A 25,193-nucleotide genomic window follows, 5' to 3' on the forward strand; every position below is an offset into this window, starting at 1 on the left:
AAACAATTTGGGGTACTACTTCATAGAAAAGATATTTGAAATTTTGTCAACTTACCCACAATAGGGCCAGGATTCACCCCATATTTCACAAGCTGATCCAGAAGATCTTCATTAGTGAGTTCAGTTACGTCTAAGTCATCTTTATCTTCTAGTCTGGGTTTATCAGTTTTCTTTGTGGCTTTCTGTAAACAAAGTCCAGTTATCATTTCAATATGAATTTTAAAATGTTCCCTCTATGTACAATCCTATACTAATAAAAGAGAAAAATGGTAATTGGCGTACGACCGATACCTTTTTCATTGGCTAATCAGTGAGATATGCAAATTAACTGCCAACTAAGATGGCAGTTAACCGCCAATAAAGATGGCGGCTAATTTGCATATTGCAGGCAGGATGGTACAGCGCCATCAGAGAGCAGGTTGGGGGTGTGAGTGCCAGCAGTCGCCCGAGACCTGATCCCGCCGGTAGACCCGGACGCGGGCCGGCGAGGCAGCTGCGGCGGTCGCCCGGGACCGATCACGCGGGGCTGGCGGGGTGGCTGCAGCGTCCGCCCGCACTCACGCCGCCAACCCGCGAGAGTGGGTTGGGGGCGTGAGTGCCAGCGGTCGCCCGGGACCCGATCCGGCCGGCAAACCGGGACGCGAGCTGGCGGGGCGGCTGCGGCGTCTGCCTGCACTCACGCCCTCAACCCGGGAGAGCGGGTTGGGGGTGTGAGTGCCGGTGGTCGCCCGGGACCCGATCACGCAGGCCGGCAGGGCGACTCGCCCCCAACCCGCTCTCCCGCCCAGCAGGGGACCCTCATTTCCCCCCATCACTGGTTCTGCCCCCAGCCCAGGCCTGATGCCTCTGTCAGAGGCGTCAGGCCTGGGCTGGGGTCAATGCCTGAGGGCTACTCCACACACACACACACACACACACACACACACACACACACACACACAGTGCACGAATTTCGTGCACCAGGCCCCTAGTGTATAAATAACACTATGTACAATAAACATGGAAATTCACCTTCAAGTTGATTTATAGTTATATTAAGCCTCAGCTATTTGACTAAATTAAAACTCATTGTTTGGAGATATTTTCTAAGTTTGGTTATAATTACACAAACCTAGAAGCCAATCAACTCAATTTTACAGACATTATTATTATTATTTTTATTGATTTCAGAGAGGAAGGAAGAGGGAGAGATAGAAACATCAATGATGAGAGAGAATCATTGATCAGCTGCCTCCTGCAGCCCCCCACTGGGGATCAAGCCCACAACCCGGGCATGTGCCCTTGACTGGAATCAAACCTTTAGTTCGCAGGCCGATGCTCTATCCACTGGGCAAAACCAGCTAGGGCCAGACATTACTGTTAAAACAGTCAATGTGGGCTAACCTGTCTAAAGAGGAAGTGATGGCATGAAAAATTCAAACCAGTAAATGGACCGAATTTAAATATTTTCATCCAGATAACTGTAAATAGAATTCACTACTGGCCTTTTAAAACATTTATAATATTTAAATGTTTAATTTAATCTAGGAGTTTAAGACTTTACCATAAAAATGTATAAAAATGATTTCCTTTAAACAAGCACATCAGAATTTACAAAACCTAAGTGAATATTCTTCTCATAATATAGTGACTTTAATAGCCAGTTTTTGACCCATGAAGGAAGTTAGGCACACCATTTCTGACAAAGCTTTTTTGCCATATTTAGTTCTATATGATCATTTCATTACGAATACAGTAGTCTGCCCTTATCCAAGGGATACATTCCAAGATCCCAGATCTATATGACCATCTCATTAAGAATACAGAAGTCTGGCCCTGGCTGGTGTGGCTCTGTTGGTTGGGTGTCGTCCCATGCATTGAAAAGTTGCCAGTTCGATTCCTGGTCAGGGTAAATGCTCAGGATGCAGGCTCAATGCCTGGTACGGTGTGTGCAGGAGGCAGCTGAATGACACTCTCACATCGATGTTTCCCTCCCTCTCCCTTAAAAAAAAAAAGAAAAGAAAAAAAGTCCGCCCTTATCCAGTGGGTGCCTGACACTGCACATAGCACTGAACTCTATACATACACCATATTTTCCCCATCCATCCATCCATCCATCCATCCATCCATCCATCCATCCATCTAAAAGCCCAGCCACCAGAATGACGATGGAATGCCTGGTCGCTATGATGCACACTGTGGTAGACAACCAGCCCAACTGGGGCCCCGATCATCCCCACAACCTCTCGCGGCCCCTCCCCTTGGCCAGCTCAGCCTGACTGGCAGCCCCAACCCCAATCAGGGGCGGGTGGCTGGCCAACCACCTGCGGCCCCTCCCCCTACCTACCCGGCCCGATTGGCCCCCATTGGGATGGACTGGTCAGACCCCACCCGTGCACAAATTTGTGTACCAGGCCACTAGTCCTATATAATAAAAGGGTAATATGCAAATCGACCAAACAGTGGAACAAATGGTCACTATGATGCGCACTGACCACCAGGGGGCAGACGCTCAATGCAGGAGCCGCTGAGCTCTGGTGACTTGGCAGCAGCAGCTCTCAGGTGATGCACCCCAGTACTAGAGAGGAGGGAGCCCGATTCCAGGGTGTGTCACCCAAGAACTGCCCTCTCGTAATCCAGGACTCCTCAGGGGATACTGGTTTTGGGCCAATCCCCACAGGACAGGCCAAGGGACCCCACCTGCCGGAGGGACCCGCTCTCTCCACAGACGCCCTTCAAGCTGAGGTGCCGCCCCAGGTGCAGCCAGCAGGGAGGGGCCTCAGGAGGTTGGCTCCAGGGCCTGTCCAGCCCTTCTCGCCTAGTCCCGCCCCACCCCGCCAGCCACCTTCTAATTAATTTCCTTTTAATGTGCACGAATCCGTGCACTGGGGCACTAGTACATATATACCCATGAAAAAGTTTAATTTATAAATTAGGCAAAGAGATTAGCAATAACTAAGAATAAAATAGAACAATTATAAGTACAGCATAATGAAAGTATATGAATGTGGCCTCTTAAAATATCTTAGTGTATTATTATATGTACTAGAGGCCCGGTGCACAAAAATTTGTGCACTCGGGGGGGGGGGGGGGTCCCTCAGCCTGGCCTGTGCCCTCTCGCAGTCTGGGACCCCTCGGGAGATAACGACCTGCTGGCTTAGGCCTGCTCCCGGGTGGCAGAGGGCAGGCCCAATCCCTAGGTGCAGCCCCTGGTCGGGCTCAGAGCAGGGCCGATTGGGGAGTTGGGGCGCCACCCCCTGTCACACTCAAGGCAGGGTCGATGGGGAGGTTGTGGAGCAACCCCCTGTCACACACAGAGCAGGGCCCATCAGGGGGGTTGGGGTGCTGCCCTCTATCACCCACAGAGCAGGGCGGATCAGGGGGTTGGGGCGCCGCCACTCTCACACTCAGGGCAGGGCCGATGGGGAGGTTATGGCTCTACCCTGTCACACACAGAGCAGGGCCCGTGGGGGGGGGGGGGATCCCCCCTATCAGGCACAGAGCAGGGTGGATAGGGAGGTTGTGGCCCCGCCCCCTGTCACACACAGAGCCGCAGGGAGATCAGGGGGTTTGGGCGCTGCCCCCTGTCATGCTGATCCCGGTGCCAGGAGGCCTCGCGGCTCCGCTGATCCTGGTGCTGGGAGGCATATTACCCTTTTACTATATAGGATAGAGGCCTGGTGCACGGGTGGGGCCGGCTGGTTTGCCCTGAAGGGTGTCCTGGATCAGGGTGGGGGTCCCCACTGGGTGAGGGGCTGAGGGCTGTTTTCAGGCTGGGGGTGACTTAACTCCCAAACGCTCCTTTTTTCCTTTTTTTTTTTTTTTTTAAATTCTGGGCCAGCTTTAGCTTGAGGCTTGGCTCCAGCTCTTAGGCCTCCGGCTGAAAGTAGGTTTCTGGCCTTTGCTTACAATGTTGCGATTCTGCTGGCTGAAGTTGGGCGTATTTGTTACAATGTTTCTTAAACTGCCCGTCTGAGCGGCAGGCGGGACGTTGGTTTCCTCCGTCACTGAGGCAACCAAGCCTCATGTTAGTTTCAAGCTGCCTGGCTGCCAGCGCCATCTTGGCTGACAGTTAATTTGCATATCTCGCTGATTAGCCAATGAAAAGGGTATCGGTCGTACGCCAATTACCATGTTTCTCTTTTATTAGATAGGATAGCATGGATACCTTGGACAAAGGGATGATTCATGTCCTGGGTGGGACAGAGCTAAACAGTGCAAGATTTCAGTCAGTATGCTACTCAAAACCGTGCAAAATTTAAAACTTATGTGTGAACTGTTTATTTCTAGAATTTTCATGTAATATTTTTAGACTGGCTAATCAAAGGTAACCAAGGGTAACTGAAACCATGGATAAGGGGAACACTACTATAGTTGAAAGAACATGGAACAAGGTTTGAGAGAAATTACAAAGGAATTTTTAAGAATAATTTAAGCAATGGCAGTATCTACTGGAAAAACTATGTAAACTTCCAATGGCTATGTAAATGGCCACAAATGTCAAAGTCAATGTAGGCCCTGATATTTAAGCAAAACAGTTAACACATGAAATATTTTATGCAAAAGGGCAAAAATCATAAAAGTTGTATAAACTGCTTACTTTCCAATGATTGGGGGGGGGGGGGGGGAGAGTGGGGAGGAGGGGAAATCACATTATTTGGCCATGGATTAGAATTTCTTTTTTAACCAAATAAAAACTTGAATACTTTAATCAAATAAAAATTTGAAGATAAGATTAGATTATGAGACATTATTTAAAGAGAGCTGCTAATAGGAGCAATGATATGAATTTAAGGTAAATAACAAAAATCTGGCTATGATAAGTTAGTGAGGGTACTTTCAGAAAGCTTTAATATACAAGGGTGGGCAAAAGTAGGTTTATAGTTGTGAGTATGCAAAAGTTTATTCTTGTATTATTATTTATTACTTATTGAATTATTTGTATTAAAATTTTAAACCTACTGTTGCCCACCCCTATACATACTGCACTTATCTTAAAGCAACCCACACCTTGGTATCAAAATAGTTGCCTAAAGCCTAAGAGTTCTATCAAAGCCCTGAAGTCTCTTTAAATAAAAGACTTTTAATCAAACAGACCTAATCCCGTGTTGATGATCTACTTGAATTTTCCAAAATGTGTGGATAGACTAGAAAGAAAAACTCTACTGTATAACATAAATACCTTAAAGAAAAACAATCAGGTACAGATTACTTGTAGATAATCCCTCCCACCATAAGAATGTTCAAACTCTACTATCAACAAAACATCCAGGATGTTTTACAGGCTCAATCTGCAGTGTGGGGCATGCAGGAGGCAGCCAATCAATGGTTCTTTCTCATCAATGATGTTTCTCTCTCTCTCTCACTCTCTGTAATAAATAAAAATATATTTTTAAAAGTTTTACCCCAGCCATAACCGGTTTGGCTCAGAGGATAGAGCGTCGGCCTGCGGACTGAAAGGTCCCAGGTTCGATTCGTCAAGGGCATGTACCTTGGTTGCGGGCACATCCCCAGTGGGAGGTGTGCAGGAGGCAGCTGATCGATGTTTCTAACTATCTCTCGCTCCCTTCCTCTATGTAAAAAATCAATAAAATATATTAAAAAAAAAAAGTCTTACCCAGTATGAGTCCTAATCTTGGGCCTGAGAATCTGTATTTCAATGAGTATCAGGTGATTTTTGGATGCAGCATTTAATAACATAGCAGAAAGCAAGAGTCATGTTATACTTATATTTTTCTCCCAAACATCTAAAATAAAGAGTGCCTGAGCCCTAGCCAGTTTTGCTCAGTGAATAGAGCGTCAGCCTGCGGACTGAATGTCCCCAGGTTTGATTCTGGTCAAAGACACATGCCTGGGTTGCGGTCTCGATCCTCAGTAGGGGGAGTGCAGGAGGCAGTTGATCAATGATCCTCTCTCATCCTTGATGTTTCTCTCTCTCTCTTTCTCTCTCCCCCCACTCCCTTCCTCTCTGAAATCAATGAAAATATATTAGGAAAAAAAAGAAAAAGTGCCAGACACAGGAACAGGTACTTGGTAAGATGTTTTGTTGAATGTATGAAAGTGTCAACCTGGGGAGAAAAAAAAGTCACATATTTTTAAAAATCCATTTAAAAAAAATCTTTATTGTTGAAAATGTTACATATGTCTCCCCCCTTCCCCCACTGAACTCTCCCCACCCACTCCCGCCCCCCCAAAAATCCATTTGTTAAAAAAAAATAAAGGCTTATCAAATCGAAGCAGGAAACCAACTCTCATTTTCTTAAAATAATGAAAAAACGACAGCTGCACAAAGAAATATTAGAGGTTAATACATTGGAATAAGGTAAGTTAAATTGAGCAGGGGTTCATAACAGGCTGCTTGATTTTTATTTATTTATTTTTAAAATATATTTTATTGATTTTTTTACAGAGAGGAAGGAAGAGGGATGGAGAGTTAGAAACATCGATGAGAGAGAAACATTGATCAGCTGCCTCCTGCACACTCCCTACTGGGTATGTGCCTGCAACCAAGGTACATGCCCTTGACCAGAATTGAACCTGAGACCCTTGAGTCCGCAAGCTGACGCTCTATCCAGAGTCAAACCTGTTTGGGCTTGATTTTTATTTTTAATTTGTAGGAAAATTTCAGAAAAGTAATGTCATTTTATGAAATGTCAACTTTAATAAGAATAAAAATTGGTAGACAGGTAGTGTGGTATACATAATTATCAAGCCAGCAGTTTCAGTGAGGAAGAAACCATTAGTTGTACTGATTCCTGTCTTCAGAAAGCTTTGTTACTTTTAATTAAATCATGTTAATCTCTTAGTTTCATTCAGTCAAAAATACTCGGTACCTCCAGTTTCTTCCCAACTACCAGGTGATCTCTAATATCCTTTTCAACTTTAAAATCCAACAGTTGGGATGGGAGGAGAAGGGTGTCCTAATATAAGGTGACAGGAGATGTGATTTTGGGTGGTGGGCACAGAGTGTAATATACAGATCTTGTAACATAGAAACCCATACCTGAAACCTGTATGTTCATGTTGACCAATGTCACCCCAATCAATTTAATAAATATATTTTTTAAATAATAAAATAAGCCGTAGCCGGTTTGGCTCAGTTGATAGAGCGTCCGCCTGCGGACTGAGGGGTCCCGGGTTCGATTCTGGTTAAGGGCACATGCCCAGGTTGCAGGCTCAATCCCCAGTAGGGGGCGTGCAGGAGGCAACCAATCAATGATTCTCTCTCATCATTGATGTTTCTATCTCCCTTCCTCTCTGAAATCAATAAAAAAATAAAATCCAGCAGTTGTAAAGTATCACCTAAGAGTTACTTATTTTAAAATCACTACCATTAGTAAAGATGCTGAAGTATAATAATTATTGTTATGAAACAGATTTTAGTGAATACTTATATACCAAGCTGTTTTCTAAGTACCTTGTATGTACTAAATAACAATAAAAATCCTATGAGCCCTAGCCAGTTTGGCTCAGTGGATGGAACATCGGCCTGCAGACTGAAGGGTACCAGGTTCAACTCTGGCCAAGGGTACGTGCCCGGGTTGCGGACTGGATCCCTGGTGGGGGCGTGCAGGAGACAGCCAATCAATGATCCTCTCTCATCATTGATGCTTCTATCTCTACCTCTTCCTTCCTCTCTGAAATCAATAAAGATATTTTTTAAAAAAAAATCCTCTAAGATTGCCCTGACCTGTTTGGCTCAGTGGATAGAGCATCGGCCTGCGGACTGAGGGGTCCCGGGTTCGATTCCGGTCAAGGCCATGTGCCTTGGTTGTGGGCACATCCCCAGTGGGGAGTGTGCAGGAGGCAGCTGATCGATGTTTCTAACTCTCTATCCCTCTCCCTTCCTCTCTGTAAAAAATCAATAAAATATATATTTAAAAAAAAAATCCAATGAGATAGATACTAATATTCCCATTTTACGAGAGAAAACTTAAGTACACTTCTGCATAATATGCTGTATAGTAACACTTGAATAGACTATGTATACATCACTTTCACAAACTTATCTCACCCAATTCTGAAAAATATATTATGGTAACACTGTATTGTTCTGGCATTAAATAAAAACAAAAAAGTTTGGAAATCATGTTATCCTATATAATAAAGCCTAATATGCAAAGTGTCCGACAGTTTGCTCGACCAGTCGCTATGATGCGCACTGACCACCAGGGGCAGATGCTCCGACAGGTAGGTTAGCTTGCTGCTGGAATCGGCCAATTAGGGCTGGGGGAGACGAGCTGGACATGCCCTGGAACCCTCGCCGGCCCCAATCATGCACCAGTGGGGTCCCTCAGCCTGGCCTGAGCCCTCTTCCAATCCAGGACCCCTCAGGGGATGTCAGCCGGTTTTGGCCCGATCCCCCGCAGGCCAGGCTGAGGGACCCCACCAATGTACGAATCCATGCACTGGGTCTCTAGTAGTAGTAGTAGTAGTAGCAGCAGTAGTAGTAGTAGTAGTAGTAGTAGTATAAATTGCTGAGCACTAGATACTTTCAGAAATGCAGCCTACTGTAAGCCTTAACCTAATTAAGGAGCTATTAGATTATTTCTATTTTCCAAATGAAAACCGAGTATCTAATGGCCAATGTTCATTAAAAGTCATCTAAATAAGCAGCTGACCTAGAATTTAAATCTATAACCCTGATTCAGAAGCCTGTACACTTAACACCTTATTGTAGAATCTGATGGCCAATTTATGATTTAATTAATATGTACCACCCTTAGCATACTTTTGTTGTTAATCCTCACCAGTGGGTTTTTTCCCCATAGATTTTTAGAGTGTGAAAAGGCGGAGAAGAGACACAGAGAGAGAAACATCATTGCCTCCCACCTGGGGATTTGAGCCTGCAAACAAGGTACATACCCTTGACCGGAATTGAATACGGGATGCTTCAGTCAGAGAGCTGATGCTCTATCCACTGAGCAAACTGTCCAGGGCACATAGCATACTTTTTAATGTGTTGTTTCATGTCTTCAAGTATTTCCTGGTAAGAATTCATAATCCTGACCAGAGGAAGATCATTCAAGAATGTTATGCTCGCCCTAGCTGCTTTGGCTCAGTGGATGGAGCATCGGCCTGCGGACTGAAGGATCCCAGGTTCGATTCCGGTCAAGGGCATGTACCTTGGTTGGAGGCACATTCCCAGTGGGAGATGTGCAGGAGGCAGCTGATCGATGTTTCTCTCTCATCGATGTTTCTAACTCTCTATCTCACTCCCTTCCTCTCTGTAAAAAAATAATAAAATATATTTTTTTAAAAAAAAGAATGTTATGCTCTACTGGATTCAAAATTGTTACAATGCTTTGCACCTTGGCAGTAACAGGTAGACTGCCAACTCCGTGAATGTTTATTTTTGTGACAACAATCTAGATCAGGGGTGGGCAAACTTTTTGACTCGAGGGCCACAATGGGTTCTTAAACTGAACCGGAGGGCTGGAACAAAAGCATGGATGGAGTGTTTGTGTGAACTAATATAAATTCAAAGTAAACATCATTACATAAAAGGGTACAGTCTTTTTTTTTTTTTTTAGTTTTATTCATTTCAAACGGGCCCGCGGGCCGTAGTTTGCTGACGGCTGATCTAGATCATCTCAACACCTAAAAATACTGGTAGTCACCAAAATGCATAAAAAAAAAAACAAAACCAAATTTTGGACATGCAAACATTTTTGTCATGTTACATCAAATTAATCTGAGAGACCATAGCGATGACAGAAAACAATTGCTCAGGTAGTTGAGTGTTGTCCCTTGCATAAAAGGTTGCTGGTTTGATTCACCATACGTAGGTTATGGGTTCTATCCTTGGTCTGAGTGCATATGGGAGGCAACTGATGGATGTTTCTCTCACTTCATCTCTCTTTATAATCAGTAAGAATATTCTTTTTAAAAATATTCCTCATAACCCCATGTTTAAGTGCTATGCCTTTGGCCAAATCCACAGTTTGGCTTCTTTTAAAATGTCACCATCTAAAATATTTGCCTTTTCTGCAACTCTCAAACATAATTTGGCTTTTTCACAGATTGAAAGTATTCTTTAAGAAATGTGAGTCTAGCCCAGCTGGTGTTGCTCAGTGGTTAAGCATCGACCTATGGATCAGGAGGTCACGGTTTGATTCCCCGACAGGGCACATGCCTGGGTTGCAGGCTCGATCCCCATGAGGGGCACTGCTGGAGTCAGCCGATCAATGATTCTCTCATCATTGATGTTTCTCTCTCCCTCTCCCTTCTCTCTGAAATCAATAATAATAAAAAAAGTTGCCCTAACCCATTTGGCTCAGTGGATAGAGCATCGGCCTGCGGACTGAAAGGTCCCAGGTTCAATTCCGGTCAAGGGCATATACCTTGGTTGTGGGCACATCCCCAGTGTGGGGCGTGCAGGAGGCAGCTGATCGATGTTTCTCTCTCATCGATGTTTCTAACTCTATCCTTCTCCCTTCCTCTCTGCAAAAAAATCAATAAAATATATATATTTTTTTAAAAGTTAATTCTTCCCAAGTTCCCATTAAAAAAAAGAAATGTGTCTATATTGTTACTATAAACAGGGATAACAATGACTAAAACATAAAATGTTATACACATAAAAGGAATGTTCAAAAGAGAATAATTTCGCTATTATAAATGCCAAGATGATTTTCCTATATATTCAAGATATTTTTCCTATGCCTGACAAACCTGTCTATTAGACTCCTAAGTTAAATTATAACCACTTTTACTTAATGTGCTTTAAAACAGATGATTGTAAATTTCTGCTCTTTATGATGTTATTGAGCAACTACCACTATTAACTTTTTTTTTAAGAGACCATTTTTTAAAAATATTTTTTTATTGACTTCAGAGAGGAAGGGAGAGGGATAAAAACATCAACGATGAGAGAGAATCACTGATCAGCTGCCTCCTGTACACCCCTTACTGGAGATCGAGCCTGCAACCCCGGCGTATGCCCTTGACAACATTTGAACCTGGGACCCTTCAGTTTGTAGGCCAACGCTCTATCCACTGATCCAAACCAGCTAGGGCCCACTATTAACTTCAAGTTGTTCACACTATTAAGCCTAGCCAAGGATACACATTTTTTTGAGTTTTAAATACACAAATAGAGAGGTCCTAAATCTATGGCTGTGAAATAGTTTTTCTCTATACGTATCAAAACGTGAAATGACATATAAAAGGCTTAGCATGCCACTGAACATAGTAGGTTCTCTTAAAATGTTAATTCCTTTCACCCAGAGTTTATTTACATAGTGCTAAACAACTTGGATAATATGGGAAATTTGATGATAACAAAAAAAATAACAAACATGATGATTATCATACAAAAAATAAAAAAAAATAATAAATTAAGGTGGTGGGCAGGGTCAGCAGAAATCCATCTCCAGTACTTAAGAGCATAAGAAAAGAACTAAAAAAATGTTGAGTAATTAAACTGAAATTTAGAACACAGGGTAGATTGGGGCATACTCTTCTAAAAAACGAATTGAAGAACAAACATCAAAACCAAGATGGTTGTTTTTGTAGAAAAAGAATCATCAAAATAAGAACAGTAGTGCTATATAACACTATATAATAAAAGCCTAATATGCAAATTGACAGAGGGGCAGAATGACAGGCCACTATGACATGCACTGACCACATGGGGGCAGTGGCTCAAGGCAGGAGCTGCCCCCTGGTGGTCAGTGCACTTGCTGCTCAGCCAGAAGCAGGGCTCAGGGCAGCACTAAGGAACAGGGAGCAGGTGGGCAGTAAGGAGTGAGGTCCCGGACTGCAAGAGGGCGCAGGCCAGGCTGAGGGACCCCGCCGCCGCCACCCCCCTCCCCAATGCACAAATTTTGTGCACCGGGCCTCTAGTCCTATTATAAAACATACAACCAAATACTTTTATGGTTCAAGAATATGTTTGTGACCTGACCAGTTTGGCTCAGTGGCTAGAGCGTCGGCCTATGGCCTGAAGAGTCCCAGGTTCGATTCCAGTCAGGGGCATGTACCTTGGTTGCAGGTACATCCCCAGTGGGGGGGGTGTGCAGGAGGCAGCTGATGGATGTTTCTCTCTCATGGATGTCTCTCTCCCTCTCCCTTCCTCTCTAAAAAAAATCAATAAAATATAATTTTTTTAAAAAAGAATGTGCCCCAGCCAGTGTTGCTCAGTAGTTAGAGCATCAGCCCACGGACATAAGGGTCTCAAGTTTGATTCCTGGACATGGGCATATACCTGGTTTGCAGGTTGTATGGGCTCTTGCAGGAGGCAAACAATATGTCCCTCTAACGACCTCACCGTGATGCTGCTAACCCCCAACTCTTTTCCAGACTCCCTCCCTTCCATTCTCTAAAAATCAACAACAAAATATCCTCCATTGAGAATTAACAACAAAAAAGAATGTTTGGCCCTGGCCGGTTTGGCTCAGTGGATAGTGTCAGCCAGCAGACTGAAGTGTCCTGGGTTCGATTCCAGTCAAGGGCACGAGCTGGGTTGCGGGTTAGATCCCCAGTAGGGGGGGTGCAGGAGGCAGCCAATCAATGATTTTCTCTCATCCTTGACATGTCTAGCTCTCTCCCTTCCTCTCTGAAAGCAATAAAAATATATATTTTTTTTTAAAAAAAAAGAATGTTTGCACACCAGGATAGGGTTCTATAGAAGACCTGTTTTTTGTTTTTTTTTAAGTGTGCTCATTTAAATGGAAAACATTTCTTTTTCAGAGCAACTGGGGAAAAACAGGTAAGTGATATGCTTTACTTCAAATGTAAATTTCTGGGTTTTTTTTTTATGGAAGAGTCAAGTGGCTTTTTTCAAATCCACAAAAACAAGACATCAGAAACAATAAGGTCAGTCTTTTTTTTGCTTATTTGTTTATTATTTTTTTAAATATATATATTTATTTCAGAGAGGAAGGGAAAGGGAGACAGACAGACAGACTGAGACTCAATGATGAGAATCATTGACTGGCTGCCTCTGGTACTGATCCATCTGCAATCCCATCAGCAACCGGGGCATGTGCCCTGACCAGGAATCCAACGTGACCTCCTGGTTCATAGGTCATCACTCAACCACTGAGCCATTCCGGCCCAGCAGTCAGTCGTTTATTTATTGAACAAATACAGACCTAGTACTACTATTTTCCAGGCACTGCTTAAGTTACAAGATTTTCAATTCTTGAAAGTCCAGGCTAAGATTTTCAATTAAATTTACATGTATCTATTACATCTTTCTTTCATTTCTATAGGGTAGTCCAGAAAGCACATGAGATCGATCTTTTAAAACTGAAGTTAAACAACATAACTTCGAAAGAAGTACTTCTGAATTATACCAATAATTAGTAGCAACAGCTTCAAGCTCAATATTCTAAGTCTTACAAAGCACTGTCCCTCACATCAATCACTACTTTGAACTACATTCTATTAGGATTTGAAGTCTGGTAACTAGATAGATTCTTACCAGCAAAACCAACTATAGAAACCCACCCAACAAAACCCCCAAACTGTTCTCAAACAAAATATCCATTTGCTGGAGCCAATCTGAGATATTCCAAACTGTGACACTGAAATACCAGAATGTCCTGAAATAAACGGGTCTCAATCATCCTAAGTCTTTGCTTTCCTCCTATAAAACTGACCAAAAAAATCCAAAACCAGAATTTTAAAATGTTTCAGTGTCTAAGATAACCGCTTAATGGCGTCTTTTTAAATGCTCATTTTAAGGCCCTCCACCAAAACAGAGCCTGTTACTGGAAAAGAATAACACAAACAAGAAAAACACAAACGGTTCAAAAAGCCCTCCAGATTTAAAAAAAAACAAAACACACACACACACACACACACACACACATAAAAAGGCGGGAATTTATTTCAAATTTTGGTTAGAAATTAGTATGCACAAATTGCCCTCCAGGGAGCGCTCCGAGACTCGGTTACCAGTCACCGCAGTTAAGAAAGCGGGAAAACGCTCGAAGGTAACCCGGGGCACTTTCGGGCTGACCCCCCCGAAGCGCTTTCGAAAAGGGCTCGGCAGTCCCCGGCCGAAGACCGCCGCGGCGGCCGGTCCAGCAACTCCGCGCCCCCCGCGCGCCCGCCGCCCCCCGCGCACACGCGAACTTCACGCCTCCCAGGCACACTCAGCCCAGACGCCAGCCCCGCGGCCCCGACTCCGGGGCTCTCCTCTCCAGCGCCCTCCCCTCCCATGGCCTGCAAGCCCGCGGCGCCGGGCCCGCGTCCAGCCCCGCCGCCGCCGCCGCCCGAGGGGGCGCCGAGGAGAGAGGACCGCGAGCGCGCGGCGGGGAGCGACAACCGCCCAACGGCCGCCTTTGTGGCCCGGGCCGGGCACCCTTACCCTGCCGACGGCGGCGCGGCCGCGGCCCGCGGCGGCGAGGACCGGGGTGGGCTCGCGCTCCTCGTCGCTGGAGAAGTCCGGGGGCCCTTTGCTGTTGGCGCCGGCGGCGAGCGGCGGCCGGTTGCGCGCCGTGAGGTGCTGCAGGTAGAGCTGCACGTACACGTCTTTGCGCTGCTCCCCCGCCGGGAGCGTCACATTGTTGGCCACCAACTCACTCTTCAACTTCTCCTTCGTCAGGACCGAGGGGTCTTCCAGGAACTCCGGCATCTCGGCGGCGAACCCCCTTCCCCGCAGCCGTCACTCCGGTGCTCAAGCTGCGCGATCGCTCCTCGCCTGGGGTGAGGGCTGCTGCCTCCGAGCCTCACGGCTTCCGCTGGGGAGCAGCGCGCGGAGGAAAGAAAAAAAAAACAAAAACGCGCACAGAAAGCAAAGCAAAAGGCGGACACAAAAGCCCCCGGCGCAGAACTGCGGACCAAGTGCAGCCCGCACCAACCCCAGCCCACACACGACAGCCAAGGAAAGCAGCCTGCTTCGCCCACGCCCCAAGAACGCGCGCCGCCATTGGCCGGCGGCCGAAGGAAGCGCGGCGCTGATTGGCCCGACGCCTCGCGCGGGTTCCATTAGCCGCGGCGCCCTGCGAGAGGCTGTGGAAACGCAGTTTAAAAGCCGCTCGGGCGGGAGCTCAGCACCGGCCCGTTTCTGTTTCCCCTTTCCCCACCCTTCCCCTGGACGCTGATAAGGAACCTGTCGGGCTGCTTTTGTGCGCCGTTTCCTCCCCCCCCCCCCCTCCCGACTGGAGAAGGAGCCTTCCTCCCCGGGGTCGGGCGCCCCCGAGCTGAGCTGCGGGGACCGCGGCTGGGCCTGCCTCACTCTCGGGACACGACCCGCCGAAGAATAGCCGCAGCCCCTCCTTCCCCAGCCGCTGGCCCCGAAGGGAAGGAGCAGAAGCGAGGCGGGTGTGCGGGCACGCATCGCCCTTGATTTGATTTACTTTCGAGTCAATGTAAAACCAACGCCTTCACGTCTCGGCTTGGGAACGCTTCTTTTGTTCCCGAAACTCGGGGAAAGCCGGACCTCGACTACGGGGAACTTCAGATTGCCCTTGAATTTGTGATAAAATTGTATTGTCAATTATCCCGTTTGCTTCTGACCCTGGAGGTTGGGGCAGTTAGCTGGGGTCCCGCTGTCTTTCTGGTGGGAGCCGTCTCTGAGTTACCCTCCACCTGTATCTGACCATAGTTTAAACCTGACGTTTAATAATCCAACAAAACGAAGGGAAACATTTCGGCATGCCTGAGTGGGCGGCTTAAGATAAGCGAGGTGGATGGATACACACTCGGTGTTAACATGCCCAGTGACTAGGAGGAGGCCGGGAAACCCTAACCAGTCACTGAATCAAATCAAAACCTGGCAGAGGCTCAGAAACGTGTTACAATTAAAATATCCTCCTCAGAAATGCCATTGATGGCAAATACCTGTATTTCTTAGGAACTTGTATATTTCACGATGCTTTCTTCCAAGAAAGGAAAGAAGCTGAGATTGGATCTAGGGTGTCTTAATCATTTACCCAGATTCTGATCTCCAAACAAGTTTATAAGCTGCTTTAAAGTGATTTTTAAACGTCTATCTGATTTCTGCATGGTTAAGTTCGAGTAGATTCAAACGCTTTCACTGAAAATGTTTCCTGTGGATTAAATCACTTTATTTTGTTCAAGAGGAGGAGACATTTCTTTTAATGAAAGGCTATTTTCCTAGAGGCAATTTTATATTTTAATTTTTTTTCTACAAACCTCAGTGTTTACATATATTTAAGCAATAGTATTAAACTTAGTAACACTAATTCAATATTGTATTTTAATTAGCAAGCTTCACTGAATACACTGAGTGGCAAAGGACCAAGCGCTTGCAGTACTGGTAACCTCACAAACGGAATGAATGCGTGTAGGGCGGCCCGAGGTGCACGGTGCCTGCCGCAGGTCGTTACATCTTCCAGTGTAGTCTCAAGTTGTAATGGGCAGAGCAACAAAGTACTGAGCATAACCTCCGCAAGCTGTCCTGCTAAACCGTTAACCCTGCAAAGTTTGGCTCCGGCTTACCTGTACTAATAGTTTTGAAGAGGTAGGTTTAGCTATTCTCGCTGAAAAGTGTCGGAGTCACCAGGGCTAGATTTGACCTGACGGGAATGGTCTCCAAGCTGCTATGGTTTGATAATACCTGGGCAGCTGGTTGCTGACGTGGATCCTCAGAGGAGGTGGCAGGACTGACACTTAAGGATAATATTCTTCTCCCTTCATATAAAGTGAGGAGAGTACGATGCGGGAGCCACAGCGCCACCCGAGAGAATCACCCGAGGGGACTACACGGGAACTCTGTTTCCATAGGGCCTTTGCACCAGAAATTTTCCAGACAGTGTAAGCTTTAGAGGCAGTAATTCATCCTATTTTTGCCACAAGCAAAAAAAAAAGAAAAATATTACCTGTTGCGTCTGAAAGTTGTTTTAAATAGACGTAGCACTGTGCCCTACCGGCCAGTATTAAAGATAACTCACAAAGAACTACATTCTAGATGCCTGAAGTGTTCCCTGAGCAAAAGCATCATTTTTCATTCCCTGTTATGGATCATCTCACCTTTTCTCTTCCGGGGACACTTATCAACAGGTTACTTGTGGACTCTACATTTCTCAGGAGACACAGTTGATGTCATAAGCTATCAGGCAGAGAGACTGCCTTTCTACATCATCCACAAACTCGAGTTATCAAATTCAGACTTGGTATCATCCTAGGTGCATCAGTATATCCCTTGCACTACTTTTTTTTAGGGATGAACCCAGGACCCTTGTCCACGGGTTGATGCTCTAACCACATAGGCACAAAGGCCATGGCTCCTCTACCATCTTTACTGCTATCATTTATCAACCTCTTGGCCACTCTCCCTCAGAAATTACAGACTGTTGCTCCTTGCTCTAGGTTTTCCTCACCATCTCTTTTGTCTACATTGTGTGTGAATTCAACATTCTTACAGATGACCCATACACCACCAACACTTGGCCTCTTGGATGCTTGATCCCTCCATCTCCAAAAATTTGTTCCTCTATTCCAGTGGTTCTCAACCTTCTGGCCCTTTAAATACAGTTCCTCATGTGGTGACCCAACCATAAAATTATTTTCGTTGCTACTTCATAACTGTAATGTTGCCACTGTTATGAATCGTAATGTAAATATCTGATATGCAGGATGGTCTTAGGCGACCCCTGTGAAAGGGTCGTTTGACCACCAAAGGGGTCGCGACCCACAGGTTGAGAACCTCTGCTCTATTCCAGCACATCCATCCACTCCAGTGGTAAGAATCTAAACCTTGTCATCAATAGCTGTTTTACCTTTTAAATCTCAATTTCAAGCATGCCCCTTGTCAATTGCTATCCTTCTCCCTTTGGCTCATTTATTATACTGTCAATGACCTAATTGAGACTTCCAATCCATTAACTCCAACACGTTCAAAAAATCTATTATTACTTCTGCAATCATATAATCATGTCTAACTCATCTTAGATTCCCTGATCAATTCTTGAAACCACTCTTTTACAAACTGTTTTAACTCTCTTACCCCAATGTCTCTATCTTTCTTATTTGGAAGAACCTCAACCTTGCTTGGACTGAACCCTGCTGGAACCAACTTTCTCATTGCTTACAACCAAGTAACAAATATTACTGGAGAAAATCATACAACAGGGCTGGCTGGTTTTCAGTTATGATGTCAGATCTCATAGGAGCACTCAACACTGGCTGGAAAAGCTAGTCATCTGGATTAATCACTCACACCTTCACTTCTCTCCCGCAAATCGTTCACATGCCTTTCCCCAACCTCTCCCCATTTTCAGCTGGTGGCCTTGCTGCATACTTGAGGAAATAGAAACCATCTATAGGGAATGCTTCAACTTCAGATGGTTAAATCTGCAGTCATTTTCTCTTGCATCTTTCTTGTTTCAATGGGAGAGTTGTCCCTCTATCAGAGTGAATTCCACCACTTGAACTCTGGATCTCATACTTTTCTCAAGAATTTTATTCTTTCAGTCATCTCCTGTGAAATTTCTGAATTAAAAAGAAAAAGATTGGCGTTTTATTTTGTTACATTCATCCAATATAAATAAAATTTTAAAATTATCTTTTATGTTAATACTGGCATAGGTTTTTTTTTAATCTTTACATGTTACAGCATTGATACCTAAAATCTTTAAAACAGTGGAAAGATATGTCTATGTGAAGCCATAGCTGTAAAAAGAAGTTGAAACCCTGGCTGGTAGTTCAGTTGATTAGAGCATCATCCCAACACAACAAAGTTGCTTGGTTTCATCCCAGGTGTTTCTCTCTTGCTCTCTCCTAAATCAATTTAAAAATTTTTTTTTAATTGATGTACTTTGTGAGAAAATTCTGCCAAAACTTTTTTTCTAAATCACTTGATAACTGCTTCCATTTTACTTTTTGAAGTTCTTAATGCTATTAAATGTACTGCAGACTTTTTTGTTTTTTTATTATCAAAACATTACATATAAAAATAACATTTTGTTTTGCACAGGACTTAATTGTGAATTTAAGGGTGTCACCTCAAACAGAGCAGATGACGAAACACTAAAGGTCATAAAAGTCATGTTCTTAAAATTTTTTTAATATGAAAGAATGTTCACGATACAGCAATAAGTAAAAAACAAACAGACCAAAAAAACAGAAAAAAATAGAGAACCAATTAGGGCAGTAGTTCTCAACCTTGGCTGCACATTAGAATCACCTGGGAATCTTTTTAAAATCCTGATTGAGAACCACTGAATTAGGGTAAGATCTCAGTTCTATAATGAACTAAAGTATGTATGGATATGTGTATATTTAAAATATATACAAAAAAAGATGAAATGAATATAGACCAAAATATTTCTAGTAATTTCCTCTAGGTGTTGGGGCACAATGATTTTTTATTTTTTTTCCTTACGTATTTCTATATTTCCCAAGATTTTTAAAATGAATACATGATTTTGTATCCATAACTACTTCTCTTTTTGACACAGTGTGAGAAATCAGGTAATCACTTCGCTTTTCAAAAAGGGAATCTCACAGTTTTGCATTTCCAAAGGCTCCATTTTATCAGCTCATCCAGAGTATATCAGTCTTAGGTAACTGATTAAAAATAACCTCAAAAGAGAAAGCGGGCATATTAAACAGGTGAAATAAATGCTCAAAGCATTCTGTACCAGTGAATAAATCCACTTGGAAGAATAAATAACAGACTGGAATTTTTTTTCGTGAAATAAAATAAAATCACATAGCTATCGTCAGGATTTGGTAATTCAAACATGGGTCTGTCTATTCCACAGCCACTTTCCTCACATCATTTCTATATAATGATCGCAGACGTTTAAGTTAAAATGAAGTGTTGGATTTTAGGTTGTTTCAAAGTTATAGCAAGTCAGCAAATCAGCCATTCTAAGAAATTACAGACATCCCAGTTTTAGAATCATAGCAGTATTAGTAATGAAATGTATATACACTGCTTTACAAGTTAGTCTTTTATTTGTTCTCTTAGCAACTCAGTGAGTTAAGTAGGACCTCCAGTCTGGCCTTGCTGTATAGACCAGTGTTTCTCAAACATTCGCTTCCATCAGAATCACCTGGAAGGTCTGGTTAAAACTCAGGTTGCTAGCCCCGTCGCCAGCAGGTCTAGGGTAGAGCCTGAAAAATTGCATTCCTTACTTTTCCCCAGGATGCAGGTCTAGAAACATCAACTCTAGGTGTTTTTTTTTTACATTCTTTGTAAAGCCACAGCCAACCATTCCACATTCTTGAATAATAGCTCAGCACTGCCTTCAGAATAACATCTAAATTAGGATGGTACACAATGAGTGATCTGAACTGTTTACCTGTACAGCTTTCTCTCTTTCTTCCTCTCCAGCCATACTGGAGAACTAGCGGTTCTCCAACAGAGCTGTATTAGTTTGCCAGGGCTGCCATAACAAAATGATTAACAACGTAATACAACCTGCTGGGACTACTTCACAAGAGTATGATTTTGTACAAATAGATAACATGCTCTGTTCAAGCTAAGATCAAGTATTGTTGCATGCAGATAATACGCTGTATATGCAAAGGTTGCTAGGGGGAGAAAGAACGTAAGTTTTGTTACAGACTAAGTTGTGTCCCCCTAAAATCCATAGGTTGAAGTCCTAAACCGCAGTACCTCAATATGTAACTGTATTTGGAAATGAGGCCTTCTAAAGAGGTGATTAAGTTAAAATGAGGCAATTAAAGTGGGCCCTAATCCAATCTGACTGGTGTCGTTATAAAAGGATGTAGTAGTACAGGGAAAGACTGTGCGAGGATACAGTGAAAAGGTGGCCATCTATAAGCCGAAACAGGTTTCAGAAGAATCCAACCCTGCTGTCACCTTGATCTGGGACTTCTAAGCCTCCAGAACTGTGAGAAAATAAATTTCTATTCTTTAAGCTATTCATTCTGTGGTGTTTTGCTACAGCAGCCCTTGAAAACTAATTTCAACCTCTATTTTTGTAGTTGAAGGAATCAGATCCCAGGAATATTAAGCGATAAGAGCTTGACTCAAGAAGGCATTAAAATATGTCCATTGGGTGGGTAAATGCCTTAAAAATCACATAGCAAACTTTTCATTATTTTTCTTTTTTTTTTTTTTTTAAATATATTTTATTGATTTTTTACAGAGAGGAAGGGAGAGAGACAGAGAGTCAGAAACATCGATGAGAGAGAAACATCAATCAGCTGCCTCCTGCACATCTCCCACTGGGGATATGCCCGCAACCCAGGTACATGCCCTTAACCCAGGTACATGCCCTTGACCGGACTCGAACCTAGGACCTTTCAGTCCACAGGCTGACGCTCTATCCACTGAGCCAAACCGGTTTTGGCTTCATTATTTTTCAAGATCTTCCATTATAAGGCCTTCTTGAACTACTCATAGCAGAGTTAATGTCCCTATTTTAGCACCATCACACCACTCTGTTTATGCTACTTTCATGGCACTTATCCCAAAGTATTTCATGGTATTTGGTTACTTAACATATTTGTCTACTGCTGCGTCAAAAAAAACACACACAAACCCATTTTTACTCAGTGTATCCTTTTCCTCAGTGTTTTAGCACAGTATCAGGCTCATCATACTTGGCGGTCCATAAATATCTGTTGAAATGGATGATCTAATCTCAATCCAACTAAATAGGGGAAGGAAGAACTAACCACACAAAGTGAAAATTCAGGGTCCAGCTCTACCTCTATATTAGGTTGAATCCTAAGAAATTAATATTTGGTATTTTCAAAACATTAAACAAAAAAAGTCAGGGAGTTTTATGAAACATATTAAATAAAAATCTAAAAATATTCATTTCTCATAGCCTTGCTATTTACTTTTTGTACAACAAATATCTGACACATGCCTGTAAGGAACTGTGCAGTACTAAAAGTTCTGAAGCTTACAGAAGTGGATGAGTAATACAGTAGTTGAAAGTGGCTATCTGACTTGGCACCGCTCATATGAAAACATGGTGCACTGATGTACCACTGAAATTCAACAGTGTATTTCCACCTTTATTATAAACATTTAGTGATGAGGGGGATCTGGAGTCAAGTCACCTGGGTTGTTATCTTGGGTGACCCTTGTTAGGTCACTCACTATTCCTGTGTGTGTCACAGTTTCATCAGTAAAAGTGGGGTATTGATCGCGCATGTTGTAAGGTTGTTTACAGTGTCTGGCACTCGGACTAAACCATGTAAACTATTATAATACTAAAAGTTAGAAATTATACTCTTTTTTTTTCTGGTTTTCAAAAGGCAAACGGGTCTAAGACCAGCTTTGGAAAACCATCTAGCACAGTTATATTGTACCGTGGACTGATGTGCCCACTAAAACACCCTAATTTTTACACATTATGTATGTTAAATGACAGAAAACTCACTTTCAAAGGCGAAACAGTACAAAAATTATGAGCCCTTCTAACCATATATACTGAGTCTTGTCTCCTTGCAGAGTAAGGATTACTAGGATAACATCTGAACGAGGAAGATTTAATTCTAAAAGGTAAAGGCATTTTCAAAAAATGGCGGGAAGACATCTAGGTTTATAAGACGCCAGTGGTTGAGGAGGCACACACACACAAAAAAAGCCATGACCCCGACGTGATTCGAACACGCAGCCTTCTGATCTGGAGTCAGACGCGCTACCGTTGCGCCACGAGGTCCTGCTGGGCTGTGGCTCGCGCAGATTCTTAGGACTCCGGTAACATGGCGCCTCTTTTGTACACCCCCCCGGTCCCTGCAGTTTTCCCCCTGCCCCTCCGTTACGTGTCGGTCGAAGCCCAGGTCGGAGGTGGAGACTGATACCTTTACCACCAAGAGCTTCCTCAAGCTACCCCCCCTACCTAGGTGGGGACGGAACTAGCGGAGGCCGGAGAAAGGGGTTTCCGTTTAGCCCAGTCCCCATGTCCAGAGGAAATCCGTCCTTCCTCTTCAGTAAGCGATTTCCGTTCTTACCCGCCCCGTTAGGGGCGGAGACTCCGCCCCCTCGCGCTCTCTCCCCTCCCCCCACGGGGCCCGCGAGCCTTGGTCGTGACCTTCCTCCGTTGTAATTTGGCGGGGCGCCACTGCGCACGCGCACGCCTTTGCCAGGGGCTGGGAGCGAGCCCAGAGGCCCGCCCGAGCGTTTTCTCCCCCGACTTCTTCCTTTGCCAACAATATAAAGCGTTTGCTCTCAGTGTAGGCACTTATTTCATGGTGAGACTTAAGCTTAAAAGTCATCATTTAAAAAAGACACACAAAGAAATTAACAAAAAATTTAGTCTCCTGTATTTGTCAGCGATGTCGCGCAGTTGAATTACAAGGGAAATAGGGAGCGGAGGGGATAAAAGTTGTCATTTAGAAAATATACAATTACCAAACAATTAGCATATTGTTGGAATTACAAGGAAAATAGGGGAGAAAAGGGAATTAGTAAAAGAAGCTCCAACCTCCCCGTCGGGGAATTGAACCCCGGTCTCCCGCGTGACAGGCGGGGATACTAACCACTATACTAACGAGGAGCTGTTGTTGCTGCCCCTCCCAGGTTGCTCTTTAAAGCTTATCAAGCTTCCCCCCGCCCTGTTCTCGTTTATCTCCCCTTCCGCCCGCAACCCGGAAGGGTCAAAACGCAATTACTCCTCTGCTAATTATTCTTTCTCAGTACTTTGGACTCTTCGGGGAAAAGAGTTAATAAATGGGCGCGAATAAGTGAAACAAAATGCGCTTCCAATTTTAGGGGTGGTGTATTGTTGAAAGTAGTTTTCCGGGTTCTTAATGTTCTCCGGATAATTTAGGCTGCAGGCAGGAGGTTTTTGTTTGTTTTAAATAGTGAGCAAGAAAAATAAAAAAAAAAAAAAAAGAAAAAAGAAAAAAAAAATAGTGAGCAAGAGTATATGAATTGAAGCAGAGCTTTACTTTCACACTCTTACATTCTCATTCTGAAGTCGAAGTTCAAGGATATCATATGGTTGTCAGATGTCCGGGTTGTCCCACAGTCCAATGCCTCTTCAGTTTGTAAGCTTTTGTGACACAAAAGGGCTCACGCATTTGACCAGCTGAAGCCGAATGAAATTTTATTAGCCGATTTTTCCTGCATTTTGGGCCCTTAGGCGTCTACAGTTGTTTGAAAATGACATATAAACACGTAAATTGTTAATATAATAGATTTAAATAATTCACAAGAATATACCATTGATTAAATACAGGGTTAGGAGAATGGGTTAATAGAATGATTAGTATCATCCTGAGCCTTTTCATAAACAGTCTCAAGCCTCTTGCCAGGGGGACCAGGAGGGCCTCAGGTAATATAAAGATTTCACATCATCTCTCAATAAGCGAATCCAAAGTTACAAACTGAGATAGCTGAAAGTTTTCATTATGGAAAAACTTCTGTGTCCTAAGTAAGTCATTCTCTGTAGTGTACTATGAAATAATACAGTTTGAGAGACCATAGGTTACATGCTATTTTCCATCAAATGAATGAGATTGTTTGCTGCAGACATTAAAATAGGAAAAATTTTGAGGCCACCTTGGCATTTTTCACTCTTAAAATTAAATACACCAAAAGCCTCAATAAAACTCAGTGTCTTGGAGTTTTCTTCTGTTTCTGATCCTCCAATAACCTGTGAGTTCCAACGGCACTATAATAACTATGCTGATGTCTCCTCCTGGTAAGATTGAAGAGACTTGAAGGGACTTGCTCCAGGTTTCTCAGTTGTCAAAGCCACAGGGGAGGGGGAACCTAGGCTTCCTGACCTGCTTGTGTGTCCCTGTCCCCCCCACCCCCTCCCAAGTGCCTTGCTTTGGTAGAGGAAGCTTAGGCTTAATTTGTTTTCCCCTTCAAAAGAGACTCCACCCTTTCCACCTAAGCTCAGGTGAAGCTATGCCCGTGTTCCTGCACGTGTTGTTAGTGCGCTTCTTTATTCCTCGCTAGGGAAATGAAGAAGCAGCCTGAGTCAGCAGAAGTCCTGGAGCCGGGAACTCAGCACCTGCTGTCCATTTTCCTAAAATGGAAAGGAAAAGAGAGTAATTAACCCGAACACGGTAAGGGAGCTGAGAGATTCCTCCCTGTCAGCTCAGGGAGAGGGTAAAGGTTAAAATCTGACTGGCGGTACAGAAAGCACAGAACTCTCCTTGGAAGTAAATAGCATGATGGCAATTGATGTTGTTGAAAGTTTCAAATCTTCCCCACCTAAAACTGTATGGCTTCTCACAGTTTGCAAAATCATTCACATTCATTTTATTTTCTCAACAACCAGTTAAGCCGAAAAGGAGTGAAAATTAAGTGAAGTCAATCCGGCTTTTCCCATTATTTCAAACCAGTTAAACCT

General features: G+C 43.8%; 1 protein-coding gene and 2 non-coding genes across 8 annotated transcripts in view; all 3 read right to left on the minus strand.

Moving 5' to 3' along the window:
- Nucleotides 1–14,942, minus strand: part of TMPO (thymopoietin) — a 37,340-nt gene extending 22,398 nt beyond the window's left edge. For 2 of the 6 annotated variants that reach the window (XM_059681910.1, XM_059681913.1), the window contains exons 1-2: nucleotides 14,300–14,844; nucleotides 56–182 (exon numbers count right to left, since the gene is read on the minus strand). In XM_059681910.1, the coding sequence (XP_059537893.1) occupies nucleotides 56–182; nucleotides 14,300–14,566 (394 nt within the window). In that variant the 5' untranslated portion in view covers nucleotides 14,567–14,844. Of the gene's footprint in view, nucleotides 1–55; nucleotides 183–14,299 lie in introns of all 6 variants that reach the window. The other 4 variants (XR_009451135.1, XM_059681909.1, XM_059681908.1 and 1 more) reach the window with 4 other exon arrangements.
- A 7,533-nt stretch (nucleotides 14,943–22,475) lies between these two features.
- Nucleotides 22,476–22,547, minus strand: TRNAW-CCA (transfer RNA tryptophan (anticodon CCA)). The gene has a single exon. It is a non-coding gene; the product is annotated as a tRNA-Trp (tRNA).
- Nucleotides 22,548–23,312: 765 nt separating this feature from the next.
- Nucleotides 23,313–23,384, minus strand: TRNAD-GUC (transfer RNA aspartic acid (anticodon GUC)). Its single transcript has one exon. It is a non-coding gene; the product is annotated as a tRNA-Asp (tRNA).
- Between the last annotated feature and the right edge of the window lie 1,809 nt (nucleotides 23,385–25,193).

Source organism: Myotis daubentonii, chromosome 2 (assembly GCF_963259705.1).
Source record: "Myotis daubentonii chromosome 2, mMyoDau2.1, whole genome shotgun sequence".
NCBI lineage: Eukaryota > Metazoa > Chordata > Mammalia > Chiroptera > Vespertilionidae > Myotis > Myotis daubentonii.